We start from the raw sequence: 17,657 nt of genomic DNA on the forward strand, positions 1-17,657 counted from the left end.
ATAGATATTGAACATTTCTAGAGATTCCCTATTTCTCTACCATTGAATTTTCTCTCTAGATTTTTAAGTCAATGGTGTGGATAGTGCAGGCAGGTTCTAGCCAGAGCATCACTGTATCACTTAACTAGACAGTCTTTTCATGTTTTCTACTATGTCCTGATATAGCAACAGAGGACATTATTTTATTCTATGTCAGTGGTCTCTCCGTGAATTTTTTAAAGGCCTAATGTGTGTGCATGTACATTGCATAAGCTCCTGTAATAAAAGATGTTAAAATCTAATATTAATTAAAAAATTTAAATTTAAAATTTCTTAGGTTCTTATACTGTTTTAAAAATGTGTTTACGCTAATGTGAAATCATGACTCTTGGTCTTTAAACCTAAATTGTAGCTCAGAACATTTTTATTCTAGTTTCTTTTCTGTGCTTTCTGCCATCATCTTTACCTTGGTGTCAGTTAATCAAAAGGGTTGATTTCTTATAAAAGAATCACTTTAACTTCTGGGTCATACGATTGAGATGAGAGGCTAGACATTTTATTTAACACAGACTTTCAAAACTCTGCAAAATGGAAGTTAGATGATGAATAAAGATAAATAGATAAAGCAATTTTGATTATCTCCATAATAGAGGATACTAAAGGGGAGAGAAAGGGAAAGGTGTTTTTTTCAGAGTTAGGAGAAGGTACTACTGATGAATACTCTTGTAGAGGAAGAAAGATGTTCTGTATGGGGAGATGGGGACCTTGTAGTGGGTGTGATTGGTAGTGATTTAGTGTGTAGAGAGAGACCTCTCATGAAAACGGGAGTCAGACATCCTTGAAGGAGATGATACTTGTGATTCCAGGGAGGAGACTGAATGGCAAATGGGGGGGGGGGGAGGAGGGAGATGAATATGGGAAGGGCAAAGCTTAATAATAAACCAAGGATCAAGGACATAGGAAAATTCCTACTATGGTCTAATATCATCCTTACCTTCTGCAAGAATTAATATTTCTAAGAGTAAGGCACAACAGAAAAAAGTGTCAGGGGGTAAAATGTACAAAGCAATAACACAGAAACTTTTTTAGCAGAGGGAACCCAAAATAGGTACCTTAAAAACTTTAGTTCCATGAGGAATATGGGGACTAAAGAAGGACCAAATTAGTATTAGGACCATGAATCAAACAATAAATGTTTAGAATAGATAGAAGGAGAAGTTAGATAACGAAAAGAATAAGGGCAAGAAGAAATCCTTCTTAACAAAAAGACACAGAAAATGAAGATTTAAGGGGAAGAGAGGAGGGGGGATTTTGACTCCAGAAAGGAGGAATTAAATCACTGTAGATAAAAGGAAAAAAGAAAAAGCAATTAATGAATAAGTTAAACAAATCTAGGGGAAAGGATAACAAAAGGGACTGAGAGGAAGGGATGACTTGAGGTGAGAGGAAGAGAGCCTGTGGGTAAAGGTTGCCTTAAAGTAGATTAAGATAAAATAATTTGAAGAAACAAAATACTGTCTTTACAGAGGAAGGGGTAAGGGATCAGGGAGTTCTATTTTGGAGGAACAAAAAATATTAGAGACAAATGGAGAAGAATATAAACCCAACTCATCACTTTAAATATGAATGCTTTAAATAATCCAGTAAGTTGAAAAAGAGTGCCAGGTAGAATAACAAAACAAAACCTACAATCTGTTACTGACAAGAAACACCCCTATAAAGCAAAGACATGCAAACAAAGAGCTGGGGCAAATTTATTATCCATCAGGGAAATCCTGAAAAATATGAGTTGCAATCATGCTGTCAGACAAAGCAAAAACAAATATTCACAAAATAAAAAGGAATTAACAGGGAAACTATATTATGCCAAAAGGAATCATAGACAACAAGCCAACGTCAAATATTATACTTCTTTGCTCCAAATGCTTTAGCATTTAAATTCATAAAAAAAAAATCAACTGAACAAGAAAGCGCAGACTGTAATGACACAATAGTGACAGGAGTCTCAGTGTCCCTCTCTCAGCTTTGGATAAGTCTAACAAAAATAAAGTTAAACAGTTTGTTGGAGAATCTAGAACTAAAAGACTTATAGTAGGGGTGGCCAAGTAGCACAGCAAGTAAGAGCACCGGCTCCAGTGTCGGGATGACCTGGGGATGGAATCCAGGCTCAGACACTTAGCACCCACCCAGAAACACCTGGCCATGTAACCTTGAGCAAGTTACTTAACCCCAATTGCTTAGGGGCAGCCAGGTGGCTCGGTAAGTAAGAGCACCAGCCCCAGTGTCGAGATGACCTGGGGATCGAATCCGGGCTCAGATACTTAGCACCACACCCAGAAATAACTGGCCGTGTAACCTTGAGCAAGTTACTTAACCCCAATTGCTTTAAAAAAAAAAAAAACTTAGTGCTTTCTAAATGAAACTGTAAAAGATGTTTTTCTCAACACCACAATCCAAACAAGAATAAAAAGGCAGAAATATTAAACATATCATCTATATACTATAACAAAATAAAAATAGTAATCAGTTCAGGAAGCACAAATAAAAGACATGCCCAAATGAAAAACGTAACAATGAAATCCTAAATAATGAGTGGGTCAGAAAACAATAGAAATAATTAATAATTAGATGAAAGAAAATTACATACTGAAATATTTTGTGATATAGCTAAAGGAGTCCTCAAGAGAAAAATCATATCCCTACAAACATATATCATCAATATAGAAAAAAAAGAGGATTAATGAATTGAATGTGCATTTTTTAAAATTAGAAAGCCAACAAATAAGCAAACCTAAAGTAAGCACAAAAGAGGAGATATTTAAAATAGACAAGAAAGAGATAAACTGTAAACAAAAATCTCTAGAATAATGATAAAACTAAAGGCTGTTTCTATGAAAAGGAAAACAAAATGAATAAACTTTTAGCCAATCTGATTAAAAGACTGAAAATCAAGTCAACAAAATAGCAAACGAACAAGTCGAAGTCACAACAAAATGAGACATAATAAAAATAAACATCAGTATTACTGAAGAAAAATCCTGATCCTGATGGATTCATAAGAAAAATTCTATTAAACTTTAAAAAATTAGTAATAATTCTACCCACCTTATACTGAAAAAAAATAAAAAAGATAGCATACTGCCAGACTCCTTTTATGCAACAATATATAGTCCTAAAACCTAAACCAAGAAAGGATAAACACAAGAGATCCATAAATCAATATGATTAGTGAATACCAACTCAAATATTTTAAAATAAGTGCTGTCAGACTATAGAGACTCATCATAACCAAGATGGATTTATGCCAAAGATGAATGCAAAGATGGTTCAGCATTAGAAAATAATCAACATCATTATGTTAAAAACAAAAACATCCAAAACCACAGGATTATCCCTATAGATGGAGAAAAAGATCTTTGATAAAGTACAGTACTATTTATGTTTAAAACCCTACCAAATATAAGGCTTTGAGGGACCTCTTTTTAATCTTATGAAAAATATTTCTAACACCAAAGAGCAAGTACCATATGCAATGGGTAGATACTAGAACCTTTCCAAATAATCATAGGAGGAAAACAAAGATATCCACTCTTTATGGAACTCTTTGTGACTGAATTTATATAGGTATTTTGTGTGCTTTGAAAATTGGTCCTCACATATTTTATGCATTTTGTAGTTATTTGGAATAGGATTCCCCTTATTATTGTCTTGATAAAATAATAGCAATCCATTTGGAAGAAAATAAAATATATAGACATTCAAAGGAAATGATGAAAAGAGGTAGATGTTAAGGGGAAATAGCACTTCTAGACCTTGAACTGTAGTATAAAGCAGTAGTTACCAAACCATCTGATATTGATTAAAACTGGAGAGGTAGATCAATGGAACAGACTAGTCAAGAGAAAATCAGAAATAATGGAACTTACTCAGTGTAGAGTAAACCAGAAAATAGGAGTTACTTGAGGAAAAAAACTCCTTATTTTCTTAAAAACTACTGGGGAAACTGGAAAGCCATCTGGCAGAAATTAGGATTAGATCAACACCTCATACCATTCCACATAAGAATGTGTGACCTTAATATTAAAATTCAAGCTACAAAAAACTAGAAGAAAAGCAGATCATATATTTTCTAAGCTCTGAGTATAATAATTGATGCTCAAAATGATGACTCAGGTCACCAAGAAAAGGTTAAATTATATTGAACATACTTGACAAAAGCCAAGAAATGTATTAAATATTTTAAGAAAGACTCCATTAAAAACTAAAGTAACCAAAATGTTGGCATTTAACAAGTAAACTTCCTATATCTGCAAAATTTATTTATGTGTAACACCTTAGTAATAATAGCTACACAGGTGTCACTTTTTAGTAATTGTGTAATACTTTGAAATTATTTCCAAATTCATTTTCTTATATCTCTTCATATTAAGCTGTTGCTTAACCTAGATTTGAGAATAACACAAAGGATTAATTTTCCAAAGGGAAAAGTCAGAAGTGTCTGATAACAGAGGAAACATGTTCCCACATTTTAAAACAAGGTCCAGAAATTGAAAGCTAATGGCCCTCCCCATTTAATAACAGAAGCCTACAATTGGAGGGGGAAAAGGGTACATCATTATTACATGATATGCATGTAATCTTGGCCTCTTTCTTGATTTGTAAATACCCTAAAATAGGAGGGATACTAAAGGCTGCAGTGAAATGTATTCTAAAAGTGTGGAGATGTGATTTACACCTGAATGTTTTACCTATATCTCTAATTCAACTTAATATTTGGAGGAGGGTTCTTCATTAATATAGACATGTCAAATTAACTTTTACATTTAAAATATTTTTGCAACAACTTGGCAGAAAATTAAAACGATAGTTTTCTGCTAAAATATATGTACTTTAGTTGTCTCTGAGCTCATTGTGCTATTTTTGTTTGTTCACATTTACTTCCAAATGTAAAAAAAATTTCCGTATGTCATCCATTATCAAATTATTTTGGAACATTTCATTTTATTCTCAAACATAATGTGGATCCCTTAATACCAGGTATACTTTCCTGATCAAAGAACAACAGAAGAATATTTGTAATAAAATAGTGAATCTTATCTTCTCCTTCCCCCAAAATAAGATGAAGTTACAACTCAAATACTTAGTGTAGTCCTGGCTGTCACATCTCAAAAAAAAAAAAAAAACCCAATCATAATCAAGCTAGAGGAGGGTCCCGAAAAGGGCAAATATTATATAAAAGGTATCTATGCCAAGATAACTCAGGACTGTGGGACTCTTCAGCCAAGAACAACAAAGACTGATAAGGTGTGATTTTTAAAGTCTGTAACATCAAAGAAATAATGGATAGGTTGAGCGATTTGCCAGGGGCAGGAGAAGGGAGCAAAATAATTTAATTATTTTATGTCCAAATTCTATAAAGATGCATCTGGGCATTAATGCCAATAAAAACACAAGAACTGGTATTTGATTTAAAAAAAAAAAAACAGGTTTCAGGAATGTAGTCAACCAGATTTGACAGGGGAGTTAGTTACAGGGGGAAGGGAATATTACAATAACTTATGTCATTTCTTATTGATATGTGGCTTAGATCATAGAATTTAGACTCAAAAGTAAACTTGGAAAGTTTATGCTTTTTAAGCCCAGTTTAAAGAGTCCTTTTTCGCGATTATATTCTACACTCTTGGTTTCTCTTATAGACACTTGCATCAAAAATAATTCTGAAAGTACTTCATACTTTATGATCCCATTCCTTTGAGTCACTTATGGTCTCTTCTGGGGGCAGGAGCAGCACCGCCTCAAGTTCTAGAGGAAGTGGAAGCCACAGCAAACCAGAGGAACAGGATGCGTCTCGGGGTCTACCAAGCCCCTCACAGCCGCAGACACAGTCACAGCCTCCAGGCGGGGAAAGCAGTAAGAAATGTTTTCAATTGTCCTAAAAGTTTTCAACCAGATCATAGAGTAAGGTGCTTAGACAGGCCTCAAGTAAGTCATTTGGTCACACCTGAGACTGAGGGAAAGCAGACCCATAGCTTCTCGAAGTTCTCCATCTGCCAAGGTCCTCTCTTGTGTAGAGCAGAGGAGGAACACTGAGGTGCAAGATGTTTGTAGGGCCAGAGAGACTAAAATGCCATTAGGAACTGCTGAACAACGAAAATAAAAATACAGCAGATTGTAGATAAGTTAATGTACTGACTGCCCTGAGTTTGACACCCCTGCTGTAGAGCACACTTCTAATTCATTAAATTAACCCCTGTAGCTGTTGTTAGCTGTCTTAGTGGCAAGAGTGTGCATGACTCCTCCAAGTTACCTGTATTGGAGATCTGGTTATCTGGAAGCACGCCAGCTCCCTCTGTTGTCATCTCTCAGTGATCCCTAACTGTCAGACTAGGAATTCCAGAGTGAGAGCTGTATGTGACAGCTGGTTCCAGACTTCTGGTAACACCTTCATTCCTACCATAAATTCCAGTAAGAATTGTTTTATCATAGAGGGAACCAAACCATCCCTCCTTTTGGTCCCACTATTAGGTAAATATTTTACTACTTCTGGACCCACTTTTCAGTAAATACTTTTTCTACTTTTTAAAGTAGTAAGTAGTAGTTGGTAGGTCCATGAAGTCATCAGTTGCAGGAATACTTCCACTGATCTATATTGGATTCCCCCATATTACCCTACAATCACTCTCTGCATTTCCTTATAAATGTTGGGCCTATACAACATTCTGGAACCTTTCTTTTGTTCTTTTAGGAATAATAGCTTACATTTGTGTAGTATTTTATTATCTACAGAGCACCTTGCTCACAACAACCCTGTGAGGCAGACAAATGATAATTCATCCCACTTTATAGGTACAGTTACCAAAGCTTAGTTATATTATATGAATTACACTGGTTGCTCATCTGTGGTCTCTTATTCTTCCTAAGTGACCAACCTACATCCTTTTTCAAGCATATGGGTCCTCAAAAACATTTTATTCTGCTGCTGTCACACAAATTGTCATTGGTAACATGCTGCAGCCTACTTATACACCCACCATGCAAATTTCCATTGCCCTTTCAGTTGTTTATGATTTGAATTATTCAGAGCTTGTGGAGTTCCATGACTCATAGCCACAAAGAATCCTAGCCTCAGTAGAGGACAGAGAGAGAATGGTTCAGAAGAAAAGGTGAGAAACATAATGTTAGGGGAGACCTAGGTTCAAACAGGAGATCTCACCCTGATTAGCTGGGAACCCTAAACAAGTTGTTTCATTTCTGGACCCTGAGAGAGAGGGAGAGAGAGGGGGAGGGGGGGAGAGAGAGAGAGAGAGAGAGAGAGAGAGAGTGTGTGTGTGTGTGTGTGTGTGTGTGTGTGTGTGTGTGTCCTTAGTAATAATTATACTCCTACCTCATAGTCACTTAGTCATTTCAGGAAAGTACTTAAATTCTAAAATATTAAATAAATGTGACAACCCTTACTCTTCACTAGAACATTCCTTTTTTTTTTAACTTTATAGAAGTTATATTGTAACTTGTAAGTTATATTATGAAGTGTAGAGCTTTAAAAAAGCTTTAAAAAAATCTTTACCACTTTTTGATGTTAGTAGTCTATATATTATCATTAGAATTATATCTATAATCATATCCCTCATTTTTTAATAATCTGTACATGAGAGACTTTGAAGAGAACCTTCAAAATGGAATATTCCTCTACCAAGTTAATAATTTTATTAAAATTAATAAATGTAGCTACATCTTAAATGCTCTGTACCCCATTCAGTTACTTAACGAAAAATAAATTATGGTGTGATCTAGGAAGACTGCCTGTGAAAGCCTGTTGATTGCTCTTCATCAGGGCTCCTTAACATCTGCATAGACCGTTCTTACATCAGGTGGGTTAGGGAACAAAATGAGATCTAACAGAGTCATGACTGTTGCTGCCATGTATATAGTTATGACCAAAATGTGTACATTTCTTTTGAAAAATGTCATGATTGTAGGTTTCAAGTTAATGGGGAGCTAAAACAACCCAGAACCTCCTACTATTTCCTGTTGGCTCTTAAGTTACCCAGCCAATACTCCAGCCAACCAATCCTCAAGGATTAGTTAAGCACCTGCTATGCATTGTGCTAGGTTTGGGAGACACAAAGACAGAATTGAAACTGGATCTTAGGTTTTATCAGGAGAAACACCGTGGACATTGTTCCTTGGGAACAAGGACCATCTGGCCTTTTCCGTTTGTGCCCCTAGTGCTTGGGTCATAGTCGGTGCTTAATAAGTGCTTTTTCATTCTTCCACTTCATTCAGGTATATACAAAACAAATGTAATTTAGGGGAAAAGTACCAGCACCCAGGGAAGGAGGGGAATCAGGATGGATCCCCTGTAGGAGGTGGTGTCTGAGTTGAGCTTTGAAGGCAATTAGAATTGCGAGAGGCTCAAGAGGGATTGTGCCAATCATCGACATGGGAGATGGAAGGCTGGGCATGGAGAACAAACAGCAAGACGTTCAGTAGAGTGTGAAAGGGAGTAATATACAATAAACCTAGAAGGGTAATTTGGAGCCAGGTTATAAAGGGCTTTAAATGCCAAACCAGAATTTGTATTTTATTCTATAGGTAAAGTGGTCCACTCAGTTTACTGAGCTAGGTAGTGAGATGGTCTGACCTGTGCTGTAGTAATACAGGCTTGCCAGCTATGTGGAGAATAGATTTGGGAGGGGAAAGACCAAAAAGGAGGCCATTGCAATAGGCCAGGCAAGAGATGATGAGACTGTAAACCAAAGTGGTCACTGTATGAGATGAGAGTAGGGGGGTTTGAAATATTGAAATGTGCAGTAGGAGTTGGTAATATGTGAGTAGAACCCAGCACAGAGACTAGCATTGGACAGGTAGAATTAACAGTCTCTTGTATAGGGTTAATAATTGAACCTGTGGGAGCTTATCAGGTCACCAGCAGGGTGTAGAGAAGTGTAGAAGAGACAGGGGTCCAGGAGAAAGCCTTGTGTGACATCCACAGTGGGGTAGCAGGATATGGATCATGAACCAGTAGGGGAGAGTGACAGTTAGACAGGTACAGGGAGAAGCAGAAGAGAAGGGCATCCAGGAAGAGAGACTAGTCATGAGCCTCCCATGCTATGGTGAGGCCAAGGAAGATGAACATTGAGAAAAGGCCGTCAGCCATCACACTCATGACTTTGGAAGGAGCCATTTCATTGAGTAGTGAGGTCAGATAAGTAAATGAAAGAGAACTGGTGGAGGCCTGAGTGTAGATGGCTTTTTTTAAGGTGCTTGGTAGAGAGAGGAAAGAAAAATATGGGACAGTGGGGGTAAGGAGAGCCTAGTGCCTGATAAGGGTTGGTAGAGGAGACTGCTATTTTTTCAGGTCTCATCTTCAAAGTGCTTTTATAGGCATCTTATTTGAGCTTCTCAATGGCCCTTTGAGAAATTCAAGACTGTGGAAGTGGAAACTGGGGCTCAGAGACGTCCTGTGATTTGGTGAAGGCTACATAGTGTCTAAAGGGCAGAATCAGAACTAAAATATACCGTGTTTCCCCGATGATAAGACCTATCCCGAAAATAAGCCCTCCCCTTACTGTGTAAGATTCCTCTAAAATAAGCCCTCCCCCGAAAATAAGCCCTATTGAGATTGCTACTGTAGTGAAGGTGATTCCCTGCGCTACATGCTACATTACAGTACCCTCTGTATGTACCGTCCCCCCCCGTGAAACACACGCCGCGCTCCGAGCTGCATCCAATCAGAGCTGCAGCAGTGAGCACATCATCCTGTTCTTTCCCCAAATCCAATAATTTGCTTATTGAATAAAGGTACATTTTTTTGTTCACATTTACCTGTTTATTAAAATTGCTGTCAATGTTCATTAAAATAAGCCCTCCCCTGAAAATAAGCCCTCTGGTGTTTTTCTGTCCAAAAAAATTTAATAAGACAGTGTCTTATTATCAGGGAAACACGGTATATCGTCTTACTCAATATCCAGTAGAAGGCTACTATAGAAAGCCACTTAAGGTTATTTTTTTCCTGAGTTTTTTTTTTTTTTAATCCAGGATATTTCCAAAGTGTTAATGCAATTTTAATGAGATTTAGTAGCTGCACAACCATGCCACCCTGAATGCCCTTAATCTCATGTAGTTTCAGAAGCTAAGCACTGTGTTGGTCCTGCTTAGTACTTGGATGAGAGACCATCTGGAAAGAGCAAGTGCTGTAGGCTTAAAAATTGGGGCTTAGTGGATAAAGCTCTTAGTCAGGAAGACTAAGTTCAAATCCAGCCTTAGACACTTAACTAGCTGTGTGACCTTGGACAAGTCACTTAACCTCTGTTTGCCTTAATTCACTGGAGAAGGAAATAGCAAACTATTATCTTTGCCAAGAAAACCCAATGGACAGTATTGGCATGCTATGGTCCACAGGGTCACAAAGAGTTGAACACGACTGAATGACTAAACAACAAGTACCTTTAAATCTGCATTAAGATTTTTGGGATGGCTACATTTAAATGAGCATCACTCAGAATCCCATTTCTAACTAATTGGCAGAATGTATATGACAATATAAACCTTCACAGGAGCATCCAACCAATTCAATATAACAACCATTAAGTGTCTACAAGACAATATGTTAGGTTTTGGGGATACCAAGACAAAAATGAAGCCAGCCTCAACCTTATAAGGCTTGTATTTTATAGAGGAATTGTAGGTGAAAGGGACAGATCAAGAATACAATATGTACCCAAAACATACTTGGGTAAATAAATACAAGGTAGCTTGAAAGAAGGAACAGTAACCATTCCGTAGGGAGGGGAGACTTCCCTGAAGTGGCGCTTGAGCATTTGAGAATCACCTAAGATGATTGGCTGGTGAGCAGATGTCCATTTAAGAGCCGGAAAGACTGTTTTCCCCTCAGATAAACAACTGAATCCCTGAAACAAAACCTCATGGTTACTGAACCAGTATTAGGTAAAGTTTAGTGTTTCATATATTCATTAATTCATTAATATTAAATTAATAATAATTATTATTAATAAATAATTTTATTAATTTTTATATTATATATGACAATTAATTATATAAAATAATGTTGATAGACATTATTAATAGATAATAATTAATAATAAAATAATAATTAAGTTAATTTAATATTAATTTATTAATAAAGTTTAATTGTATATGTCCTAAAGAGAATTAAAAAATTACTTAAAACCAGTTAATTGGGATAGGAAGTTGTGGAAAATAAACCTTAAGAAAGGCAGGATTCAGAGATTTGATAAGTTCGTGCCTGCTCTTATAAACTACTTAGAAAATAATGGTTAAATGTTTCCATTCCAGTGACTCCTGGAGAGTTATCAGAGGAGACCACAAAGACACAGGAGTGCAAATACTCAGAAGAAACAGTTCAGAATCCCACAGATACAGGTAGGCTGCTGTGTCCTTTTTAGACAATTGCCCAAGATAGAGAGTGAAAACTATCAGCACAAGTACAAAGTATTTTCGATGCCAAAAGTTCTTTTCAAGAATCTTTCAGGATAGACGGATTAACTGCTTTTCTTCTCTTCAAAAAGGAAGATTCACAGTGATGGAAAATGTATTTCTTTTCAGATAATTTGGAATCGTACTAGATAAGTAGTTAAATGATGTGAACTCTTTGACCCATTGATGTTACTACCTGGCATATACCCCATGAAGGTGAAAAGACAAGAGAGAATGGCCCTATATATACAAAAGGATTTATAGTAGCACTTTCTGTGGTAACAAAGAAATGGGAAAAAAAGTAAACATCCATTGAAAGTGTATACTTTCCATCACCGTGACAACTTTGAAATTAGGTCAAATGATTAATGATAACTGAATGATTAACTGATCATGCATCATTTTCTGATCACAATCGGATATAGTTTGTGAGCCTCTGGAATGCAGCTCAGAAGAAAAGAATGATCCCAACCTTGACAACTCTTGCAAAGTTCCAGAAGAATCTTCTCCAGAGGAAAAAGGCCAGGAACAGGACCCTTCAGATCAGCCCAGCCTGGAGGGAACTGGCCTTGCAGAGGGTACGCATGATGAGCCTCAGGCCCAGACTGAACCCACAGGGCCGCTTATTCATGAAGAAACACTGACTCGGGACTCCACTTTCCAAGAAACTGATGACAGTGACGATGAGCCGGTCCTAATTCCAGGTGCAAGATACCGAACAGGACCAGGGCATAGGTCAGTAAGCACTTCAGTTTTGACTATAATACATAGCATCCATAGGCCATTATTTGAAACTAGATAGATCTTGGATTATTATATTATATTATAGACCTAAACTTTTTGACACGACTTTCCCCAAGAGGGTACAGATTGCCTGATTAACATGTATGCTTATATTCTTTTTAAAACTAAAAATGATTTACATATCATATTTTTTGGGGAAATATCTTTAAGAGGTGAGTAGAATTTTCTGATTGATGCAAAACTCTAGTCATGAGCCTTGGTCTAAACTTAGAGAGACAGGAAGACAAAGGTAGACTGTGGCAGAGGGTTGGCTATTTAGAGCACCAAGTTTATATTTAGCTCACGTTACAAGTGGAGTAGCCAGCTTTGTAGAAAATATCTGTCACCACATTTGTACCATTTCTCTAGTGACTATTAATTGAGGAGGCTTGGATGTATTTTTCTGTATGAGTAGCAGTATTTTTATCTCTAGTTCCTGTTGAACCCAGTGGCTCAAATTAGAAGCAGGGGGAACAGTGCTCATTAACTGAAACCTTGTAAAGAAGGAATGAAATTATTGCAGCCCCTTTTCACAGCTCCTCACCTGCTAATTTAATGGGATCAGAAGGTTAAGCTTTTGAAAGAACTTGTTTTGTTCTCATTCTGTATTTGATAGACCATTTGAATTTGTCATTATCTTGCTCTTCTGTAAAAAAGTTTCTGCATATAATACCATCCAAAGCAACATCTCTCTCCCCCTTCCTTCTCACAGAACTGAGTTTTATCTTTCAGGTTATAGTTAAAGCAGCAGTGAAATTTCATTTCATCATGAGTCTCCTATTGAGCAAAATATTCAGACTTTTAACTCAACATGTAATGAAAAAAAAAGCAAGCTGTCATTGAGCTCGTAATCCATTTCATCTTCCTACTTAGCAGATGTCGTAAGGCTCCAGAATGGGAAAAGCCAGGGAAACAAGTTATGGCAGAGGCACCCTGAACCCAAGTTCCAAATGATACCATACATTATTTACCTTGGGGGTTCCTAAGAGGAAAAGAATTCCGGCCTCCCTTTAGTCATGGTCAGATAAGGTCTGGCTGAAGAGAGCATCAAGTTTTTTCATATGAAGCAATCTTCTTTCCCCATTGTCAGGCCTAGGCAGATTACTCATCATCTTGTCTTCTTACTTCCTCTCACTGGCTCTTAGCACCCGCATTGCCACTCTTGTAGAGAAGCAGCAATTATCTTTTCTTTTCATATTTAGGCTTTCCTTAAAACATAGTTACCATTAGAGAAAGTTCTAAGGTACAAAGACTAAAAACAGAAATTCATTTTTTAAGAAATGTTGATGGTTTCTAAAGATCAAGTTAAAGAAACAGAATCTATGATATGGTTCATTTAAGTAAAATAGAAAGTCATATAGTCAGAGAGGTCATCTAATAATAAGATCAAATTTTTAGAACTTAGCCTGGAAATACGTCTTAAGGACTACTGTGTCCAGCCTTCTCATTTTATAGGTGAGGAAACAAGAGGTTAAGTGACTTATCTGAGGTCACAGAGAAACCAGATCTTGGGGTTCCCAGCCCAGCATCTTTTGACCACACTTAACTGTTTCTGTATATATCCCATAGTTTTCATTTATCAAATTACTATTGATACTGATGGCCAAGGACTGATAAAATTATGACAAAAACAGAATTTAAATGCAGCATTTATGGTAGAATGTGGAATACATTCACTAAGATTTTTTTTTTTAATAAGTGCCTTCTTGATAGGTCAAAGTTATAGAATCATAGAACTTTAAAACTAGAAGGACCTTGGAGACGATGTAGTCCAGCTCCCTCATTTTGAAGAAACAGTCCCAGAGAGATGAGATTTTTCCATGTTTACATGAGTGTGTGTTCGTATGTATACACACAAGTATATATGCACATATACACTCACATATACATGTTTATGTATTTGTGTATGTATATCTACTTGTATATAAATGTTTGTATGAACGTATATATTAAAAAAGACAAAACCAAGGACTGAAATATCCAGATCTTCTGACTCTCAAACACCTGCTTGCAAAAAGTCACATTTTAGTATCTTACTAGTACTTCTAATACTTGTGCTAAGTCAGTTCTTCTCATTTTTATAGATGGAAAAATTTAGGCACTAAGAAGTTACATAACTTGCTCAGCATTGTATAACCAGTAAATGCTGATTTCTTGAGATCAGAATCTGATATCCAAAAGTAGAGTATGGCGAGGCTGCCATAGCAGTCAGGAGACCTGGGTGCTAGTCCTGTCTCTTGCCTCTTCTCAAGAGGTTCCCTGAGCTTTTAAGCTGCGAGCCAAGTGCCATGTGTGTAGGTAGAACTCTTACCCTCCCTCACTGCTGAGAAAAACAAGGAGAGGGAAAATTTAGTATCTGTTCAAAAGGTAAAGAAATTTTAGGTGAATTGATATTCTGGCCCATTGTGTTCCTCAGATAGGTCTGGGTAAAAGTGGATTCCCCTTTTGTCTAGTTTACTTAGGCATGATGTTATGAATATAGGTAAGTCTCTTTGACCAAAACTGAGTGATCAGAGTCAAGTTCCCCCAGACCCTGATTAAAATAAGCCCACCTCTCATTATGCTATTTATTCTCATTATTTGTTGGCCAGTCAGAATTGATTGCCACCCTCAGAAACACCCATTCTTCTAAGGACATATAAGCATTGAGTGGATTCCGTGGTCTTTGGCATTTGAGGGTGTCACTGACCCCTTTTATTAATTATTGCTAGTATGATAAATAAAATTATTGATTACTGAGAAACTATGTCTCTCAAACTTTTTTTATGTCACACTGCCATGCCAGTGAAATCCTATGTCTACTACTCCAGAAACAAAAACAAAAAGAAGAGGAATAAGTAAGACCTCCAGGCCTCATTTTTGCAGGCCTTAAAGCTATTTAGATTACGTGTGAGTACAAAGCAGCTCCAGGAAATTCTCTTCTTCCATTTGTCATTCTTGTTCAAGTCTTCCCTCAAGGATTCAGGACTAATTTAAGGAAAACATTGTATGTACCTCTACTCCAGGGCACCGTCTTAGACCCACTCCAGAAAGTCACATCAATGTTGGGTGGCCCATTGTTGCCATTATACTCTAGACTGGGGACAATTTTGATTATTCCATGCTTGAGCAGTCTCTGAAGGCGGGGAATTACCTTTCTGGTTGATCTTTGGTGTCAGGTCACTCCCTCTGTTTAAGGCTCCAAAACTATATTGCTTACATAAGAGAATGGTAGATAGTAAATAGGAAGAGCAGCAAAACCCCAAAGAAACTTACAAATTAATGGAAAACTACAGGACAAATGTAAAATACATCTAAAATAAATGCAACACAAATTTAAAAGACATAAAAAGGCTAGTTATAGCTGTACATATATATGAGGTGATGCAGTGATTGGTACAACCATTAGACACTGCTTCTTTCATAATAAAATTCCATTTTCCTGGGAGTTACCAAATTTGCACAATTCGTTACCATCTACTGAGCCAAAATTTATAAAAACAGACTTGGATTCAGACATTGGACAAGCAGTTTCTTTTTAAGACTAAATATAAGCCTTAGCTTCTAAAACTGTGTTAAAACCTGTTCATCTAGAATATTTCATAAGGACCATAATATTATCCTCATGCGTATTCTTTAAGTGATGCAACTTGTAAGCCTTCCATTATGGGCACAAAAAAATTGCTAACATTATTGTAATAGAATACCTTTCTTCTGTTTTCATCAGAAGCAGTTCTTATAATTGTCCCCTTTCCAAAAACCAATTATTGTAAACATGAACTACCCACGTATTCATGCACTTTCTAATATGTATATCTTCCAGGTGAAAAACCAGAAAAATCCCGAGTCAGCTTCATTTCAAAATTTGTAGGAACAGGTGTCTTAAATTTCTGCCCCAAAGGGAGAAAAATAAAGAAAATAGCTTCGTAAACTTATATTCAGTTAGAGAATCTTCAAGGATTTCTATTTCCAAGAAGAGAAGATTCCAAAACTATTCTTTGAGAAACTTCCACTCCTGTAATTTAATTTGGCAGACTTCAAGACACCCTGTCCAAGGTAGAACTTTTCAGATTTGGATGAAAAATCACAGTAAAAGCACGAGTCTTAAACAGTCTTCCTCTCAGCATCCTGCAAGAGGTACAATCCAGAGACTGATTTGGAATTCAGAATGCTTTAGGTCCATAAGGAATAAAATGTATGCTTTGAGGAGCATGAATAGTTACCCACTGCTTCATATTTCTGTTCTCTAAGCTAATATTTCTAAGTGACAACTGAAATATTCCACCTTTTTTAAGAGCTCTTCACATTACTTAGAATAAAGCCATTTTTTCGGAACAAAAATTTACATCAGTTTTGTGTGTGTGACATCAAGGTTAGGACAGCCCCTTAAAGTGTAAAATAAGATTGAAATTTTCATTCTTTTTAATTGGTCGGGAAAATGTGATTCAGATTTTTTTTTTTTACTGAGATCAAGCATGAGAAGAAAATGTTTTAGAAAAAGGTTTTAACAACTAACATAGAAATTTTAAATGGAATGCTCCCATTAACTCTAAAAATATGTCCCTGGAACTCTCTATAGTAAATTAAATAAATCTTAGAGAATAACTAGGTTATGTTCTCTAGTGAAATACCTCACTCGTTGGAAATCAAAATGTTAAAATGTTGATTCAGCATCTGGTCTCTCTTAAGTTTGTTCATGGAAGGGACCTTATAAGTGGAAAATAAAAAAGGAATAAGCAAACAATATCAGAAAGAGAAAAATTATAAACCCAACAAAAAAGATAAGGTATCTTTAAAGTTTCTTGTAGTGGTTGATGTGATCATGTGGTTTTACAGCTAAAAAGTAGCAGACAGTGAATGGTCAGCTAGATATTGGCTGGGGACTACATAGAATTGAGCACAACAAAAGTCAGATGTGGAGCATGTTTTCAGAAAGATGAATACACAGTTAAATCCATTGCAAACATGTCTGTCTCTGATGAATGAGGTACTTGAATTCTTACTCAACTAGCTGAGAGCAGCATTTTTTTGTGAAGACTCAGTGCATTTCCTTACAGTTTATAATGGGGTCACACATTATTGTTGTGACTGCGCTATTTAAAGGAATAGAAGGACCAGACCCAATCACTTTTCCTCCATGACAACTTCAGTTATTCTTGATGTCTTTGTTTCCTCATACACTTTTAAATATCATCTTTCTTATTTACTATTCCAAATCATAGGGGGAAACCAGTCTTTTTAGAATGAGGTAATTGATCATACAAATGGAGGACTTAATACTAATTTAAAGATTTGACCCTTTGAGGTGTTTGTGGATGACTTTAGTCATTTCATTTTGTGTTCCTTTCACTAGATTTAATGTCAGAGGAACAGCAATAGGTGATAGAATAATGAGGTAATTCAATATCTTCTTTCCTTCCTTCCTTCCTTCCTTCCTTCCTTCCTTCCTTCCTTCCTTC

General features: G+C 36.5%; 1 protein-coding gene across 7 annotated transcripts in view; it reads left to right on the forward strand.

Moving 5' to 3' along the window:
• Positions 1-17,657, forward strand: part of DCAF6 (DDB1 and CUL4 associated factor 6) — a 141,021-nt gene that overhangs the window by 101,193 nt on the left and 22,171 nt on the right. For 3 of the 7 annotated variants that reach the window (XM_069094715.1, XM_069094716.1, XM_069094717.1), the window contains 4 exons: positions 5,762-5,889; positions 11,296-11,381; positions 11,855-12,171; positions 17,552-17,593. In XM_069094715.1, the coding sequence (XP_068950816.1) occupies positions 5,762-5,889; positions 11,296-11,381; positions 11,855-12,171; positions 17,552-17,593 (573 nt within the window). Of the gene's footprint in view, positions 1-5,761; positions 5,890-11,295; positions 11,383-11,854; positions 12,172-17,551; positions 17,594-17,657 lie in introns of all 7 variants that reach the window. The other 4 variants (XM_069094719.1, XM_069094720.1, XM_069094722.1 and 1 more) reach the window with 2 other exon arrangements.

The sequence above is a fragment of the Petaurus breviceps genome, unplaced genomic scaffold (genome assembly GCF_028583685.1).
Source record: "Petaurus breviceps papuanus isolate PSGF00001 unplaced genomic scaffold, PetGlider_PUasm1.0 220, whole genome shotgun sequence".
Taxonomy (NCBI): domain Eukaryota; kingdom Metazoa; phylum Chordata; class Mammalia; order Diprotodontia; family Petauridae; genus Petaurus; species Petaurus breviceps.